Below are 16,184 nucleotides of genomic sequence, written 5' to 3'. Positions count from 1 at the left end.
AATATTATAATGTGATAACTAAAATAAAGACTATGATGTAATACTCCCATTTTAGTTTTATTAATGTTCCACTTTTTGTAGCAGGTTGTAAAGTGGCTTGTTTTTAACTTACAGTCGGACATGAGCCTGAACATTGGTCTGTCTATAGAAGATACCTTGAATTTTATGTGCTTGAATCAAAACTAACAGAATTTCATGGTATGTTGCTTTCTTATATAAAACATTATAATTCTGCGATTGGCCTTCTTGAAAGGACTTATATCAGATTTTTTTTACTTTAAGTAAGTGGACCAGTTGATATTGACAGTTGTATGTAGTTCTGTTGAAAAAATAAGAATGTTGGTTTTCTGCTTTTTTTCCTTATCTTTAAGTTTTTACAGTGCATATTAACTTTTTTTAGTGATAAAAGTTTAAAAGCAACTGTTTGTGATTGGAAAAAGTGCTATCTAACTCTGATTGTGTGAAGATCATTCAAACGTAATGTCTATCTCTACAAGGCAGTGTTGTGAATCTGAATTTTCATAGTAGTTTCAAATAGCCAAAATAGTAAGAACTTTATGCACCAATTTCAGGCACGTTTCCTGATGCACAGCTTCCATCCAAAAGGATCATTGGTCCCAAAAACTATGAGTTCCTAAAGTCGAAGAGAGAGGAGTTTCAGGAATACCTGCAGGTAAGCACCAGCTCCCATGCTCCATTTGTCCTGCGGCACCACCTCTCGGCCTGGATTCGAGACATCAGTAACTCTGGTTTGTGTCTCTTCTCTTATGGGCATGTGCTTTTTCCCTGCATTTCTCATTTATTTCTTCACGTTTTTATTAGCATATATTCATTGTACTACATAATGTTTGATTATGCCGTTTCCCCATGTGTGGGTGGTGTATTAGATCATGTTCACTTCCCTCCTAACCCTTTGTTCTCTTTTCCTCCTCCCCCTCCAGCTGGTTACCTTCTTCTTCCTAAATAGCCCTCTTCCACTTTTATATCTTCTTTTTTTAAATCTAGAATCTTATGGGAGAAAATAATGTTTATCTTTCTGAGACTTGCTTAGTTGTTTGACATGATGATTCCAGTTCCATTCATTTTTCTAGTAAATTACATCACTTTGTTCTTTGTGACTGAATAAAACAGTAGTGTGCATACATAATACATTTTGCTTATCCATGACCTGTTGTTGATGCGTAAGCATCTTGGTCTGATTCTGAAACTTGGCTATTGTGAGTAGTGTCACAGTAAACATGGATATGCAGATGTCTCTTGTTCACCATGCATGCTTTGCTCTGTAATACCTGTCCACAGAATTAAAACATACCTTTTTCCTTCCTTCCTTCCTTCCTTCCTTCCTTCCTTCCTCCCTTCCTTTCTCTCTCTTTCTCTCTTTCTTTCTCTCTCTCTCTTTCTTTTTCTTTCTTTCTTTCTTTCTTTCTTTCTTTCTTTCTTTCTTTCTTTCTTTCTCTTTCTTCCTTTTTTTTTTTTTTTTAAAGATTTACATATTATATATACAGTGTTCAGCCTGCACTCCAGAAGAGGGCACCATGTGGTTGCTGGGAATTGAAATCAGGACCTCTAGAAGAGTAACTAGTGCTCTTAACCTCTGAGCCATCTCTCCAGCCCAACATACCTTTTTCTATGTGTTTTTTAAAATGAACTTTTGGCTGGGCATGGTGGTGTATACACCTTTAATGCTAGCACTTGGGAGGCAGAGGCAGTTGGATCTTGGTGAGTTTGAGGCTAGCCTGGTCTACATAGTGAGTTTCAGGACAGCCAGAGAGAGTGCTACATAGTGAGACCCTGACTCGGGGAAAAAATCATATATTTACTGTTTGTATTGTTGTTTTGTGATACTGGGAATCAAACTTAGGGTCTTGCACATGCCAGGTAAGCACTCTACCACTGATCCTCAGTATTTTTTTTTTAATTTTATTTAATGACCAATAAAATAATAGCTATTTTTTGGAGAGGGCTTTAATTAGTTTTATGCTAATTAAGATCTTGATACGAAAGACTTAAAAAGAAAACCATTTATTTATTTATTTGTTTGTTTGTTTATTTGAGCTGAGGATCGAACCCAGGGCCTTGCACTTGCTAGGCAAGCACTCTACCACTGAGCTAAATCCCCAACCCAGGAAAACCTTTTAGTATAAAAAATTAAATGTATTCTAAGAATGTTGGACTCTGTTTGATTTTATGCTTAACTTTCTCAGCTTGGGAATTGTCCTTTTCACTTTATTACTTAGTCCTTTTTATTATACAGTTTGTAGGTTTTGCTTTTTAGTTTCCTAGGATCAGCTCCCTACCAGTCACCACTCAGAATTGACTTCCCATTTTTCTCGGTATATGTACATTGTGTTACACAAAAACTGCAATCATTTACAAAAATATATACATAAGCAATGTAAATTATTTCAGTGGATAATATAATCATCTTACAAGTCATTTGGTTAAATAGGAAATACATTTTGGTGACTTAAAGTTTCTTGCTTTTTGTTCATTTACAATCATTTTAGACCAGTTTTGATTATGCTTCTGTGTTTCTGATCTGTTTCTCTCCTCTGTTCTGTTCATTGAAGAAACTTCTGCAGCATCCGGAACTGAGTAACAGTCAACTTCTGGCAGACTTTCTCTCCCCTAATGGTGGGGAAACACAGTTTCTTGATAAGATACTTCCAGATGTAAATCTTGGTAAGTCATTTGAAAAAAAAAAAGCATATATAAGAACAATGTTTTTAGACTAGTGTAGAAAAATGGTTTTGAAAGTATGTCCATGTGATGAATTCCAAAGGACTTCTTTTGAAGTTAGAGATGTGTTATCCTGATTATTTTACCAGTCACTTCTAATCACTTGTTTTATCATAGAAAACTATTAGCCAGTAATATCATTTCATTTGTTTGTATATTTAAATAAAGTTATGTATTGTACTACAATGCTTTACTCAATGACAGATTACATAAATGACAATGGGCCTTTAAATTATGTCACCTAGTGACTTATAGCTGTCATAAGTTTGTGTAAGTGCACTCTGAAGTTTGTGCAACAAAATCACCTAGCAGCAAATCTCTAAGGATATATCTCCATCCTTAGATATGCATATAAGAAAAATAAATGATAGTGTTTCCAGCAGATGTAAATGTATGTAGTCATCACTCATATGAGTAACTTTAGTAAAATTTCTTTAAAAATATTGTAGCTTTTGATGTTTGATATAAGGACTTATCTGGGCCTTTTTGCCCTCTAACTTATATAATTTTTTTCCATCTATTTACTATTGAGGATCTTATATCTGTGTTTGAGAATGTTTATAGCCAGATTGTGATCATAGTTCAAGCTAGAAACAGCACGAATGTTCATTATCAAAAGAATGGACAGATAAACTGTAGAGTCTTTAAAAAAAAAAAATATATATATATATATATATGTATTCAATTTATTTAATTTTATTTCATGCACATTGGTGTTTTGCCTACATGTATCTCTTTGTGAGGATGTTGGATCCTCTGGAACTGGAGCTACAGAGACTTGTGAGCCTCCATGTGGGTGTTGGGAACTGAACCTGTGTCCTCTGGAAGAACAGCCAGTGGTCTTAACCATTGAGCCATCTCTCTAGCCCCAAACTATAGAGTCTTAATGTTGAAGCCTATAGAAATGAATGCCTGTAGCTTGAAGCAACTTGCAACAGTGTGGATGAGTCTTAGAAGTGTGACATTGGGATTTGCCTGTTCTACATGCATGAGGCCCTTGGTTTGAGCCCTATCTCAAAACGTTCTTATATATTTGACTAGCTTTTGTGTATGTTTAAATATGATATAGTCATCATTGTTTAAAATGTTTTGAAAGCATTTTAAAAACTTTCTTGAATTTGTGTGTATATGTGTGTGTGGGGTGTGTGTGTGTGTGTGTGTGTGTGTGTGTGTGTGTGTATGTATGTATGCATGCCATGCTGTGTGTAGGTCCCCACGGAGTCAAGAAGAGGCAATCAGATCCCCTAGAGTTGAAGTTAAAGGCAGCTGTAAGCTGCTCAACATGGACTGAGAACCAAACTCAGGTCCTCAGAAGAGCAACTAAGTTCTCTTAACCGCTAAGCCATTTCTCCAGTCCTGTTGAAACATCTTTATAAAAATTTTCTGGGCAAAGCATGAAGCTAATGGTAGACCATTTGCCTGACATGTAAAGGCTCTAGGTTTGGTTCCAGCACCGAAGACAAAAAGGACTGGAGACAGGAGGGAAGTAGTAAATGAATGAGTAAGCAAATGAATGAACATTAAGTCGAGTAGACATCAAAGTGGAGGATTATGTTCTCATCTCCTTGATGTACACTAGCATTTACCAGCAGTAAGCTTCTTGGATCTCTAGTACATCTTCATGACTTAATTTTACCTTAAATCCCAATGTATCTGTGAAATAGTTTGGGGTATCTCCTTTATTATAAATTTCTGTTGAAATGTGAAATGATGAATTATGAATAGTTTATACAGAAGGCTTTTTATCTGACTATTTACTGTTTAAAACTACCTAGTGAAATATTCATGTAAACAATTAAACAGTTATATTATACTTTCATAAAGTTAATATTTTATTTTTAATTACAGGGAAAATTATAAAGTCTGTTCCTGGAAAACTAATGAAAGAGGTGAATTACCAATTTATGTATATTTATAAATGATGGTGATATACTTAATTACTGATGAATTGTAGTGGCTTCTGTGATATTAAAAGTGCTTATCTCCTCTGTCACCACAGAAAGGTCAGCATTTGGAACCATTCATCATGAGTTTCATTAACTCTTGTGAATCCCCAAAACCTAAACCGAGTAGACCAGAACTGACTATTCTCAGCCCCACTTCTGAAAACAACAAGAAGGTACTGCATATTGTGTAAAGAGGCAGTAAGTAATGCTGAAGACAGCCATGGGGGAGGGGCGGTGCAGGAGACGCTTCGAGGGGTGGCCCCGGCCTGGGACTTTTCAGTCTTGGTGTTCTTACTGGTTTTGAAAAATTCTCGGCTGTTCTCTCTGCAGCCGTGCCATTCCATCCCTTGGCTGTCTCCCTTCAGCATGGATGCAATTCTCACTGTTTCCATCGTCCAGTGCTCTCCCATGTTCTGTCCCCCTCGTTCCCACTGTTTGTGTCTCTGTTTATCCTGATCCATCTGCAGCCTGTTTAGTTTTCATCTGTCTGCTGTTTAAACCCATCCAGACTTTTTAGGTTTTTTTGAGACAGAGTTTCTCTGTCGTTTTGGAGGCTGTCCTGGAACTCGCTCTGTAGACCAGGCTGGCCTCGAACTCACAGAGATCCGCCTGGCTCTGCCTCCCGGGTGCTGGGATTAAAGGCCTGCGCCACCGCCCAGCCATCCAGACTTTTGAAAGAGTTGTGTTGCTTACTTTTAGAATTAAAAAACAGTTCCCTGCAAGTCTGCTATTGTTTTCAATAATGGTTCACTGTTTTCTGCAGACAGTTCAGACAAAACACTTGAGACACGTGCCCCCCCTCCCCATCTTCTCCTGTGTTGAACGTAGAAACTCCATTAAAGACCATAGGGAAAAACATGTTCAAGAGGAGAAATTAAAACATGAGCCTCTTTTTTCCTCTCCTCAGTCATGCTGTAAGTTGTTGTCAGCCTTTCCTGAGAGTTATGGCTCCCTAGAGACAGATGCAGACAGGTTCAAGTGCATACCACCTGCCTGGTAATCTCCACTTCTCTCCTGCATTGGGAATACACCTTCATGTTGAAACTCAAAAACAGCTGAGGTTTTCCGAGCGTCTCCTTTAGGTGGCCTTCATTCTAGCATACTTGTGAGTGTTGGAATATTAGCTCTCTGATGGGCACCATCACAGAGCATTGTCCAGGGGGAAGCATAAGGAAAGAGGCAGTATACTGGAGTGTGAATTTTTGTACATAGAGGGCACATTTGCAAAGTTGAGGCACGTGGTCACACTGGAAATTTACTTTACTGGTGGCTCAGTCTTTAGGATGAGAAATTTTGGTATCATATAACAACAGGTTGTCATGTGTTGATACTCTTTGACCTCATAGAAGAAAGTAAATTAACAGAAAAGCCTATATAATGTGTAAAGATACCTGCTAAATTTTTCTTATAGAAGGGAAATTTAGAAATGAATACTAGCATTATAGGCCTAATTAATTATCTTAAAGAGTGTTATCAGCAGATAAATTATATTAATGCAAATACACAAAGCACAATATGGATACCTAATTCAGTGAAGAAAGTAGAAAAAACATTTTTTATCTTTTTGTTATTTTTTTTCTGATTTTTTTTTTTTAAACTGGAGACCAAACTCACAGCAATGTGCATGCTAGGAAAGTACTCCACCACTGAGCTAAGTATGCAACTCCAGGAAATGCTCTCTTGAATCCGAATGATTACAGATAGATATGTTCAGACACTAGACAGGGATATACAGCAAGTATAGTAGTTAGGATTATAGGGAGTTGGGTTTTCTCCCTTTCTGTTCAGACTTTCTGTATTTTCTAATGAAAAATTCAACTTAAAATGTAGGTGGGTGAGGGAAGATTCTTCTTCAGGTACAATTAAATACACTTTCCTCTCTGGTAGCCGCTGCTCTGTTTCTCTCTTCTTCATCCCTCCTCACCCCTGGGGAGGGTGCACTGTGTAGTTCTAGCTGGCATCGAACTCACAGACATCCCACTGCCTCTGCCTCCCAAGTACTGGCATTTAAGGCGTGTGCCACCAGGCCTGACGTTAGTTTGCATATTTCTTGATCTGTTTCTAGTACATGTTAAGTTTCTGTTCTCTTTTGCACTTCCTGCTCTTTGTCTGATCTCTGGAACATAGACCTCAATGTTTGCTGGATGGTTGCATAAATGAAGAAAACAATGACTTTGTTAAAATGAATTACCTAACATTTATTAGATTGTTACTGCCCACAGAGTCATTGCTTGTCATAAGATTTGATCAGTAGGACTGCTTTGTCTTTTTTGGAGTAGGATCTAATGTGGTCTAGGCTGGCTTTGCCTTCACTGGGTAGCCAGCAGGTGACCTTGAACTGCTCCTTCTACGTTTACCTCCTGAGTGCTGGGAGTCTAGGCATGCACCACACATGTGCATGCTAGACAAGTACTTGTCCAGCTAAGTTGATCCTCAGAACAGTTTTCCCCTGTATTGATTAAACTGTTTTGGGCTTGAATAATAGTGCACAAATGAACTTGGTATAAAGGTGAATTTTTGTAACTGCATATTCATGAGTAATTTGTGATCTTTAAATCATACTAGTTTAAAATTAGCTGTTGGTAATATATTTACACACCATTGCAAATTAGTTCATTTCTTTGGGTGTATGTAAACAAAGGAGAGCATCTTAGGTGGCCGAGGCAAGAGAACTGCCAAGAGTTTGAGGTCAGTCGGGTGGCAGTGGCGCACACCTTTAATCCCAGCACTCGGGAGGCAGAGAAAGGCGGATCTCTGTGAGTTCGAGGCCAGCCTGGGCTATGGAGCAAGTTCCAGGACAGCCAGGGCTAAACAGAGAAACCCTGTCTTGAAAAACAAAACAGAACGAAACAAAAAAGTTTGAGTCAGCCTGGGTTACATCCTGGATTCCAGGCCAGTTCGGGCTAAGAGTGAGACCAAATGCAAAACACTAACAGCCATAACATGAAGGGAGGGGAGGTGGCTGTTGTGCATCCCTGTAAAACCTAGCTCTTGGGAGGCCGAGGGAGGAGCCAGTCTGGGGCTACATAGCTCTGTCCTGTCTCTGCATCTCTCTGGAAAATTAACAATAAAAACGAGGGGGCAGGGACATTGCTTAGTGGTAGAGCACTTGCCTTGCTTGAAGCTCTAGGTTGAGAACATCCAAGCACCACAAAGCAAACAACCAAAAAAGGGAAACACACACACACACACACACACACACACACACACACACACACACACAGAGAGAGAGAGAGAGAGAGAGAGAGAGAGAGAGAGAGAGAGAGAGAGAGAGAGAGACAGAGAAAAGAAATTCTTTATGGATAACGAATTAACTTATGTCAAAAGTGAATATACTCTTATGTAACAGTTTGAAGGGAGTATATGTTTTTATTGTAGCTTTGGTTACAAATGTGAAACTGTGAAAACAGATTTTAAACTTCCTTGATGCCATTTTTGTTCTTTTACCCTTAGTGATTCTTATCAGTGGGTGTAATAAACTATACATCTCTTTATTATTTCAATTTTTACCTCAGCTTTTCAATGATCTGTTTAAGAATAATGCAAACCGTGCTGAGACTGCAGAGCGAAAGCAAAATCAGAACTACTTCATGGAGGTGATGACTGTGGACGGAGTCTATGATTACCTGATGTATGTAGGTAAGGTCTAAATGCTCCGAGTTGTTCACCATTAATCTGCCTCATAATGCACATAACAGCCCTGCCTCCACTTTGTGAAAGACACTCCTTTCACAGACTTGATACATTGGCCTTGAACATGTACAAGTTACTAGTGATTGTGAGTAAAACTGACCCTGTTGCTTGTGTCCTTTTATCATCTTGAGCAACAACCATCTCAGTTGATTCTCAATTGCTTTTCCTCAGGACGAGTAGTTTTTCAAGTTCCAGACTGGCTTCATCACCTTTTGATGGGCACTCGAATCCTCTTCAAGAACACCCTGGAAATGTACACTGACTACTGCCTGCACTGTAAGCTCCAACAGCTGTTTCAGGAGCACCGGCTGGTTTCTCTCATAACGCTGCTCCGAGGTTTGCATCTGAGCCGCCTTTCTTCGGGTTTTGTGCTTGTGATTTTAGTTAGATCTAAAAAAGGGAAGGGTGATTTGTTTGTTTTAACTAACATTTCTGTTATTAGGAAATACTTGTGTGTAAATTGGAGAATAATTGTATAATTTTCTTGTACTCATTTTTAGATGCTATATTTTGTGAAAATACTGAACCTCGGTCCCTCCAAGATAAGCAAAAAGGAGCAAAACAGACTTTTGAAGAAATGATGAATTACATTCCAGGTATAATGCTTAAATAACTCAATTTCATATAGATCAGCATCCCTTTGAAGTTGCAATGTGATTATTGAATCTAGTAGTTATTATGAGTTTTTATTTTAGAAATAGTTAACCCATTCATAAATGCAGTTTGTTCTTTTGTTGATATCACTAGTATTTTGTTTGTTTGAGATAGACTCTTAAGTAGGAGCCCAGGCTGGCTTCTAACTTACAACAGTTCTCTTGCTTCACAGTCTTTTGAGTGCTAGAATTTATACATCTAAGCCACCATATTTGGCTCACCCCTAAAATTTAAGACAAGGTTATTTCTGCTCACCCAATAATCAGGGTCTTTTGTTTGTTTGTTTGGTTTTTGTTTTTCTGAAACAGGGTCTGTTACGTGGCTGGCTTCCTATGGAACTTTCTGTGTAGAGCAGGCTGGCCTCATTTACATTCATTTTCTTACCTTTGCTTCCCAAATGACGAGGTTACAGGTGTCCACATCTGGTTATAGACTTTGTTCTGTGTATTTCTGTATGTGTATACACAAATGCACAACATCATTGCAGTTTAAATTCTTTTGCTTGGGGCCTGGAGAGATGGCTCAGTAGTTAAGAGTATAATTTAGTGTATAGCTGGACACTTTATACTCACACTATTAATGCCAGCACTCGGGAGGCAGAAGCAGGTGGCTCTCTGAGTTGGAGGTCAGCTTGGTTCACAGAGTAGGTTCCTGTTCAGCCAGGGCTATTACACAGAGAAACTGTCTCAGGGATGAGGGGCCTGGCGCGATACAGGGTGCAGGAGGGGCGGGGGTGGAGTGGAGTGGGGAGTCATGGCGTAATATACTATCCTAGCAGAGAACATTAAGTAGTTTACAACTAACATCCTGTAACACCAGTTCCAGAAACTCTGATGCCCTCTTCTGGCTTTTGTGGGCACTGACACTCATTTGCACATCTCACAAACACAAACCGTACATACAATAAAAATAAATCTTAAAAAAATTGGTTTGCTTTACCCTAATGTGTAATAAAATATGTATAATTTTTTTTTCAGAGCTGAGGACTGAACCCAGGGCCTTGTACTTGCTAGGCAAGCGCTCTACCACTGAGCTAAATCCCCAACCCCAAAATACGTATAATTTTAAGTCTCTTCTTATCACTTAGTGGTAGTTGATTTATATGCTGCAGTACGACCTGTGCATTGTAAACCTCCAAAAGGATTAATGACAACTACATTTTTTTTGACATGACCATAAAACTTGTTTCTAGGAGCTTCTTGCAAAAGCTGGTTTGAGAAATACTGATTGACAGATTTTACATGGTGCCTGTGAACAGAGGAGGCGTTTTACTTTAAGAGGCAGTTAGTGATGACATTAGGAACTGTCTCACATGTGGCTTTCTTGTTTAGATCTGATAGTTAAGTGCATTGGTGAAGAAACCAAGTACGAAAGCATCAGGCTTCTGTTTGATGGCTTGCAGCAGCCAGTGCTCAACAAGCAGGTAGGTAGGCTGCGTGGTGTGGTTTGCTGAGCAACAAGGTGTCTGCTTTATTGTACTTTTATTTATTTGTACTGTATGAGTCACTGTACAAAATCAAGTCTATGTAACCTAAGCGTTCAGATAGGAAAATCTATGTCTACTGTTTTTGCTGGCTGTCTTTCTTTGCAACATGTAGTGTTAAAGTTAATATATCTTCTTAGTAGAAAATTTTGGATGTATAGAAAATTTAAGACATGAAGTAAACATTTAAATTTTGGTAATTTAAGTTATAGAATAACCAGCTAACCTTTATATATATATATAGTCCCTGTATATGTTATTGAAATTTTAATATAATTTCAGTGTTCTGCTTCTTTATTTAAAACTTGTTCAAAACAATGTACATAAATACGGGAGAAGTATAATAATGTCAGGTTTTTATTCACAAAAGTCTCTCCCATGCTTTTAAGGGAGAACATTGTTGGTGGGTGTTGGGTGTATTTTGTGCTCTACGTGGCCATTGCGCTCCTGCCCTCTCACTTGGCAATTACCACGGCCCTGGATCTTGTGCTGCCATTTTCACTGTCCAGCGCCTTACATTCTCTTCCATGTTTTCGCGCTGCAGCTGACCTACGTTTTGCTGGACATTGTGATACAGGAGCTGTTTCCAGAGCTAAATAAGGTAACTGGAAAGCAGTAATTTATTTCTTCTTTTCTGAGTGGTGTTTGGACATTTAATTAGAGACACAGACTTTAAGGAAGCCATTGTGACTGCAGTCATTTGACAGCCTGAGACAAGTGGCTTTTTGTATTGTTCTTATCCAAATGTGGAGTGGATTTGGGGTAGCAGACGCTGAACAGTCTCTGCCTTGCTGTCCTCTTTTCCTAGTTATAAGCAGGTAAGGGCCCCTTACTGTGCTCTCAGCAGAATTCAGATGGGCCTAGCTGTTCAGATGATCACCTGCAACATCGTCTGCCATATAAATCAGAGACTTGACTGTTTTTTGAACATGGATCTATGAATCCAAGAACACAAAATGAACTGGAGGTAGTCCATGGTGTTATTACTATATTTAATTTTGAGGATGTTAAGCTTTTTAAAAATGTAATTTAAAAATTTATTCTTTTAACATTTCATACACATATACCATGTCTTTAGCCTTCTATCCTTTAACCCCCTAACTCCCTCTGGACCCTCTCTCAACACATCTCTCTCCCAATTTCATTTCTTTTAAAATAACCCACTGAGTCCAATTAGTGCTGCCCATGTGTGCATGGTGTGGGGGCATCACCCAGTGGAGCATGAGCAGCCTCCCAGGGGCCACTCATTAAAAGGATGACTCCCCCCCTTTTTTATTAAATTTTATCATTTATTTTACATACCGATCACAGTTTCCCCTCCCTCCTCTCTTCCTGTTCCCTCCCCCCCACCTCCTTGCTGTTCCTCCACCTCCATCCCACCCCACCTACTACTCCTCTGTTCATAAAGGGGCAGTCCTCCCATGGAAGTCAGCAAAGCATGGCATATCACGTTGAGGCAAGGCCAAGCTCCTTCCCCTGCATCAAGGCTGGGCTGAGGCATCCCTGCATGGGGAATAGGTTCCAAAAAGCCAGCTCATATACCAGGGACAGGTCCTAATCCCACTGCTAGGGGTCCCACAAACAGACCAAGCTATACAATTGTCATGGATGACTCCTCTTAACAGCCATCAACGACCAATGGTTACTCAGGAGTAGGGCTCTTCACCCCCTCCTATATGCATCCTGAAATGTTGACTTTTTTTTTTAATGTGTTGATAGATTGATTAATTGATGTGTGTGTGTGTGTGTGTGTGTGTGTGTGTGTGTGTGTGCACACTCCTGTGTAATATGTATACACACACCACACAGTGCAAGTGTGAAGTTCACAGGACAACTTTCAGGGCTGGTTCTCCTTCCACTGTGTGGGTTATCAGGTTGAATTTCGGTTGTTAGATTTGGAGGCAGTGCTCTTACTACTGAGCAGTCTTGTTCTAGTTCAACCCCCACTTTTTTTTTTCCTTTTTGAGATGCTAGGGATTGAACCTAGGGCTTTATGTATGACTGTCTTAATCTTGTGCAGGAACCCCCAGTTACTGTGAGTTCATGAGAGTACCAGCATTTCAAAACAGCACTGCTCCCCATCTTCAGGCTCTAGGAATCTTCCCCTTCCTTCTACCTAGATGTTTCCTTTGCGTTGGGATATGGGAGTTGATATAAGTGTCTCGTTAGGGCTGAACACTCCCAGTCACATATCCTCACACTTTGACCAGTTACAAGACTTCACTAACTGCTGTCCATGGCAAAAGGCCGTTTCTCTGACTAAGGCTGAGAGCAGCGCTAATCCATGGGTGTAAATACACGTGTTTAGAAGGTGCTTTGATAACAAGACTTTAGCAGCAATACTCTGCTCCCTCCTAGGGCCTATGACTTTTCCAGCCATTGGTTATTGACCAGATTTACAGTATCAGGCATGAATTCCATGCTGTGGAGCAGCCTCAAATCCAATCTGAAAAAAGGTTTTAGCCCCATAACAGTCATGCTGTTTTTGTACCCAGGGCATGTCTTGGCTGGCAGGTTCATATTGTAGCATGCAAGGTCCAGCACTTGTTGGCTATTTCTCTTCCCTAGTAGCTTGTCTAGGACCCTTTGGAACTTTGAAACCTAGCCAGCAAGGAGGAAGTTTCCCAGTCAGTTCCAGATTGAGTTCTCGATGTACTATAGCCAAAGTGTGGCATCCTTATAAGTAGGGTCTTATAATCTGGTGGACAACCATCTCGTATCTTTAAAGATGTATATATTTATGTATGTGTGTATGTGTGTGTGGGGTGTATGTCTGTGCCTGTGTGAGTGTATGCACACGTGGAAGTCAAGAAGTCATAGCTGTTCTCCTGTCTCTGTCTTAGGAGCTGTGGTTACAAGTACAGTGCTTGGCCTGTGACTTGGCTAATGGGATCGGAACTCTAGTTCTCATAATTGCACAGCAGTAGTTGTTAACTGCTGAACCATCTCTCCAGCTCCCTTACTTTTTGACAATCCCTTTAGTTAGATTAAAACAAACAAACTCACTTCTGTAGAGTAGGGAAACCAGATTTGGATTGTTCATGTATTGATTATAAATTTTCAAATTTTAGCAGTATTAAATGTATTTTTTAAAAGGTGGTAACATTAGATATTTTATGTTAATTACATTGAAATTAATACCAGAAAACTTTTAGCTTTGAGATTTTTATCAGGTCTGTGACAATGTATTGCTATTATCTGTTGTGTGTGCTAGCAAGTATTTGGTTTACTCTCTCTCTGTGTGTGTGTGTGTGTGTGTGTGTGTGTGTGTGTGTGTGTGTGTGTATGAGTGATCTGTAGGCCGAAGGTTGATATTGTGAGTATTTGGATGGCTCTTCACCATATTCATATTACTGTAGTAGAGCTATTAGATAATTAAAAAATGAATCCTATCCTACTGGCATCTATTAAATGGATTTATTTTTACTTTTAGGTACAAAAGGAAGCTACCTCCATGACATCCTGGATGTAAACACTTGGTATAGAATAAAATACCAGTATAATAGAAATGTACTTTTTCTTTCACTTTGTATATTTTTATAAATATCATGTACTTTAGTGTTTGAAATAATATTTTTTTTTGTTTTAATAAAGACTAACAAACTTAATAGCAATAAAAAGTGATTAAGTATTATGGCTTTCTGTTTAATATTTACTATCTTGATTTTATGAGACCATAAGTCACTTATTGATAGGGGCTTTTTGAGTCTGTGTGTATGTGTGTGCTAGCATATGTGTTCATGTGTGTTTGGATATGTGTGTGGATCTATGTTTAGCCGTGTGGCTTGGTACCTTTCCTCAGTTCTGCCTTGTCATCTTGCCTCCTCTGTGTCTGGCTGGTGACTCCTGACTGAGCCCTTCCTCTTCCCAGAATTCTACTCTTCTGTGGGCTCCACCTATACTTCCTGCCTGGCTACTGGCCAATCAGTGTTTTATTAAAACAGTGTACAAAAGCATTATCTCACAGCAGAGGGCAAACAAGTAAGACCAACATTCTCTGTATTCTTTTGCTTTGAATGCATTTGCATTTAGTGTGAAGACACAGAAGCACATGGGCCAAGGTCCAAGGTTTCTCCTTGTGTGTCTAGCAGTGCTAGTTCATGTATACATAACACAGCACATTTTTACAGCAATTGGCAAGACACACTCAGTCATTTATGTTAATACTAACTATATCTGAAATCATAAATATTTGTATTTATTAGGCTGCTAACAACACTGGGACATATTAGACTTCTGTTTATATTTTTATTGTAAATTGAATATTTTTATCATGTCAATATAGAGTAAATGCTGCTTTCAACAGTTTGAAGATTTACCTGTATCTAAATTAGAACACTTCATAGACAATCTTATAATGTGCTTTATAATTTTCAGAGGGTTTCCCAGATAATATTAACTTCACTGTATTCTTCTAACCATATAACTCCCTTTGGTAATTCTGTTCGTAGCAACACATTTAAAACATGTTCTCCATGAAGGTCATACATTAAGACACACATAAAAACAGATGGGGAGGGGTGGGGATTTAGCTCAGTGGTAGAGCTCTTGCCTAGCAAGCGCAAGGCCCAGGGTTCGATCCTCAGCTCAAAAAAAAAAGATTAGAGAGACCCAAGTGTGACTTCTACCTTCATAGTTCTCTGTGGCCTAACATTATCACCCATGAGACAATACTCACAGTTAGCATGAACATGCAATGTGATGCTACATACAAAACACCTTGAAGGAATTGTATTGTCTGTTTGTTTGGTTTTTTTTTGTTTTTGTTTTTTGAGACAGGGTTTCTCTGTGTTGTTTTGATATCTGTTCTGGAGCTCGCTTTGTAGACTAGGCTGGCTTTGAACTCACTGCCTGGCTCTACATCTGAGTGCTGATATTAAAGGCGTGCACCACCACTACCTGGCTTCCTTTCTCCTTTTATAATATGAATGACTTATTTAACTTTGTTTGAGTATCACGTTTTCTGTAAGTAGTGCTCTGTCAATTGTTATGGTCTGAATTATATCTTTCCCAAATTCCTATGTTGAAACCACAAATCCCATAGTGACTGTATTTGGAGACAGAGCCTTTCAGGAGGTAATTTAGGTTAAAAGAGTCATTTAGGTGGGACCCTACTTCTACAGGATTGATGCTCTTATGAAGAGTGAAGGTGGGCCTGAGAAGATTGCTCTGTGGGTAAAGTCCCTTGCTGATGAGCCTGGCAACTGGAGTTCGATCCCTGGAACTCACATGGTGGAAGAAGAGAACTGAGGATTCCTCTGACCTCAACATGAATGTTATGGCACAAGTCAGCATGCAGAAATGTGCATCAGCTTGGATGTGGTGGCAAGTCCCAACAGCTCACCACTGAGGAGGCTGCCAGGGACTTCATTTGGATATTTTATGTTTTGAGACAGAGTTTCACGATATAGTCTAGGCTAGACTAGAACTTGCTACATAGCCCAAGACTTGAATTCATGATCCTCTTCCCTCAGCCTATTGAATGCTGGGATTAATAGGCATGTGCCATCATATTTCAAAAGATTTAATTTAAAAAATATGTTCTTTAAATAAACTATTATAAAAATATTATAAATTAAAAAATTACATACCCAAATTAACCAAACCCAAAAACTAAACAGCTTAGTGAACTTGTATACAGTTAGGATAGACATAGGAAACAGCAGCTG

The 16,184-nt window shown here is 39.0% G+C and overlaps 1 protein-coding gene across 3 annotated transcripts in view; it reads left to right on the top strand.

Annotated features, from left to right (window-relative positions):
- Snx14 (sorting nexin 14) overlaps positions 1-14,146 on the top strand; it is a 69,992-nt gene extending 55,846 nt beyond the window's left edge. For all 3 annotated transcript variants that reach the window (XM_036192481.1, XM_036192480.1, XM_036192479.1), the window contains 11 exons: positions 115-198; positions 573-673; positions 2,571-2,682; positions 4,588-4,628; positions 4,739-4,858; positions 8,201-8,324; positions 8,550-8,714; positions 8,879-8,974; positions 10,364-10,455; positions 11,060-11,116; positions 13,949-14,146. In XM_036192481.1, the coding sequence (XP_036048374.1) occupies positions 115-198; positions 573-673; positions 2,571-2,682; positions 4,588-4,628; positions 4,739-4,858; positions 8,201-8,324; positions 8,550-8,714; positions 8,879-8,974; positions 10,364-10,455; positions 11,060-11,116; positions 13,949-13,987 (1,031 nt within the window). In that variant the 3' untranslated portion in view covers positions 13,988-14,146. The remainder of the gene's footprint in view (positions 1-114; positions 199-572; positions 674-2,570; positions 2,683-4,587; positions 4,629-4,738; positions 4,859-8,200; positions 8,325-8,549; positions 8,715-8,878; positions 8,975-10,363; positions 10,456-11,059; positions 11,117-13,948) is intronic.
- Positions 14,147-16,184: the final 2,038 nt, after the last annotated feature.

This window comes from Onychomys torridus, chromosome 7, assembly GCF_903995425.1.
Source record: "Onychomys torridus chromosome 7, mOncTor1.1, whole genome shotgun sequence".
NCBI lineage: Eukaryota > Metazoa > Chordata > Mammalia > Rodentia > Cricetidae > Onychomys > Onychomys torridus.
This window is presented reverse-complemented; position numbering and strand designations above follow the sequence as displayed.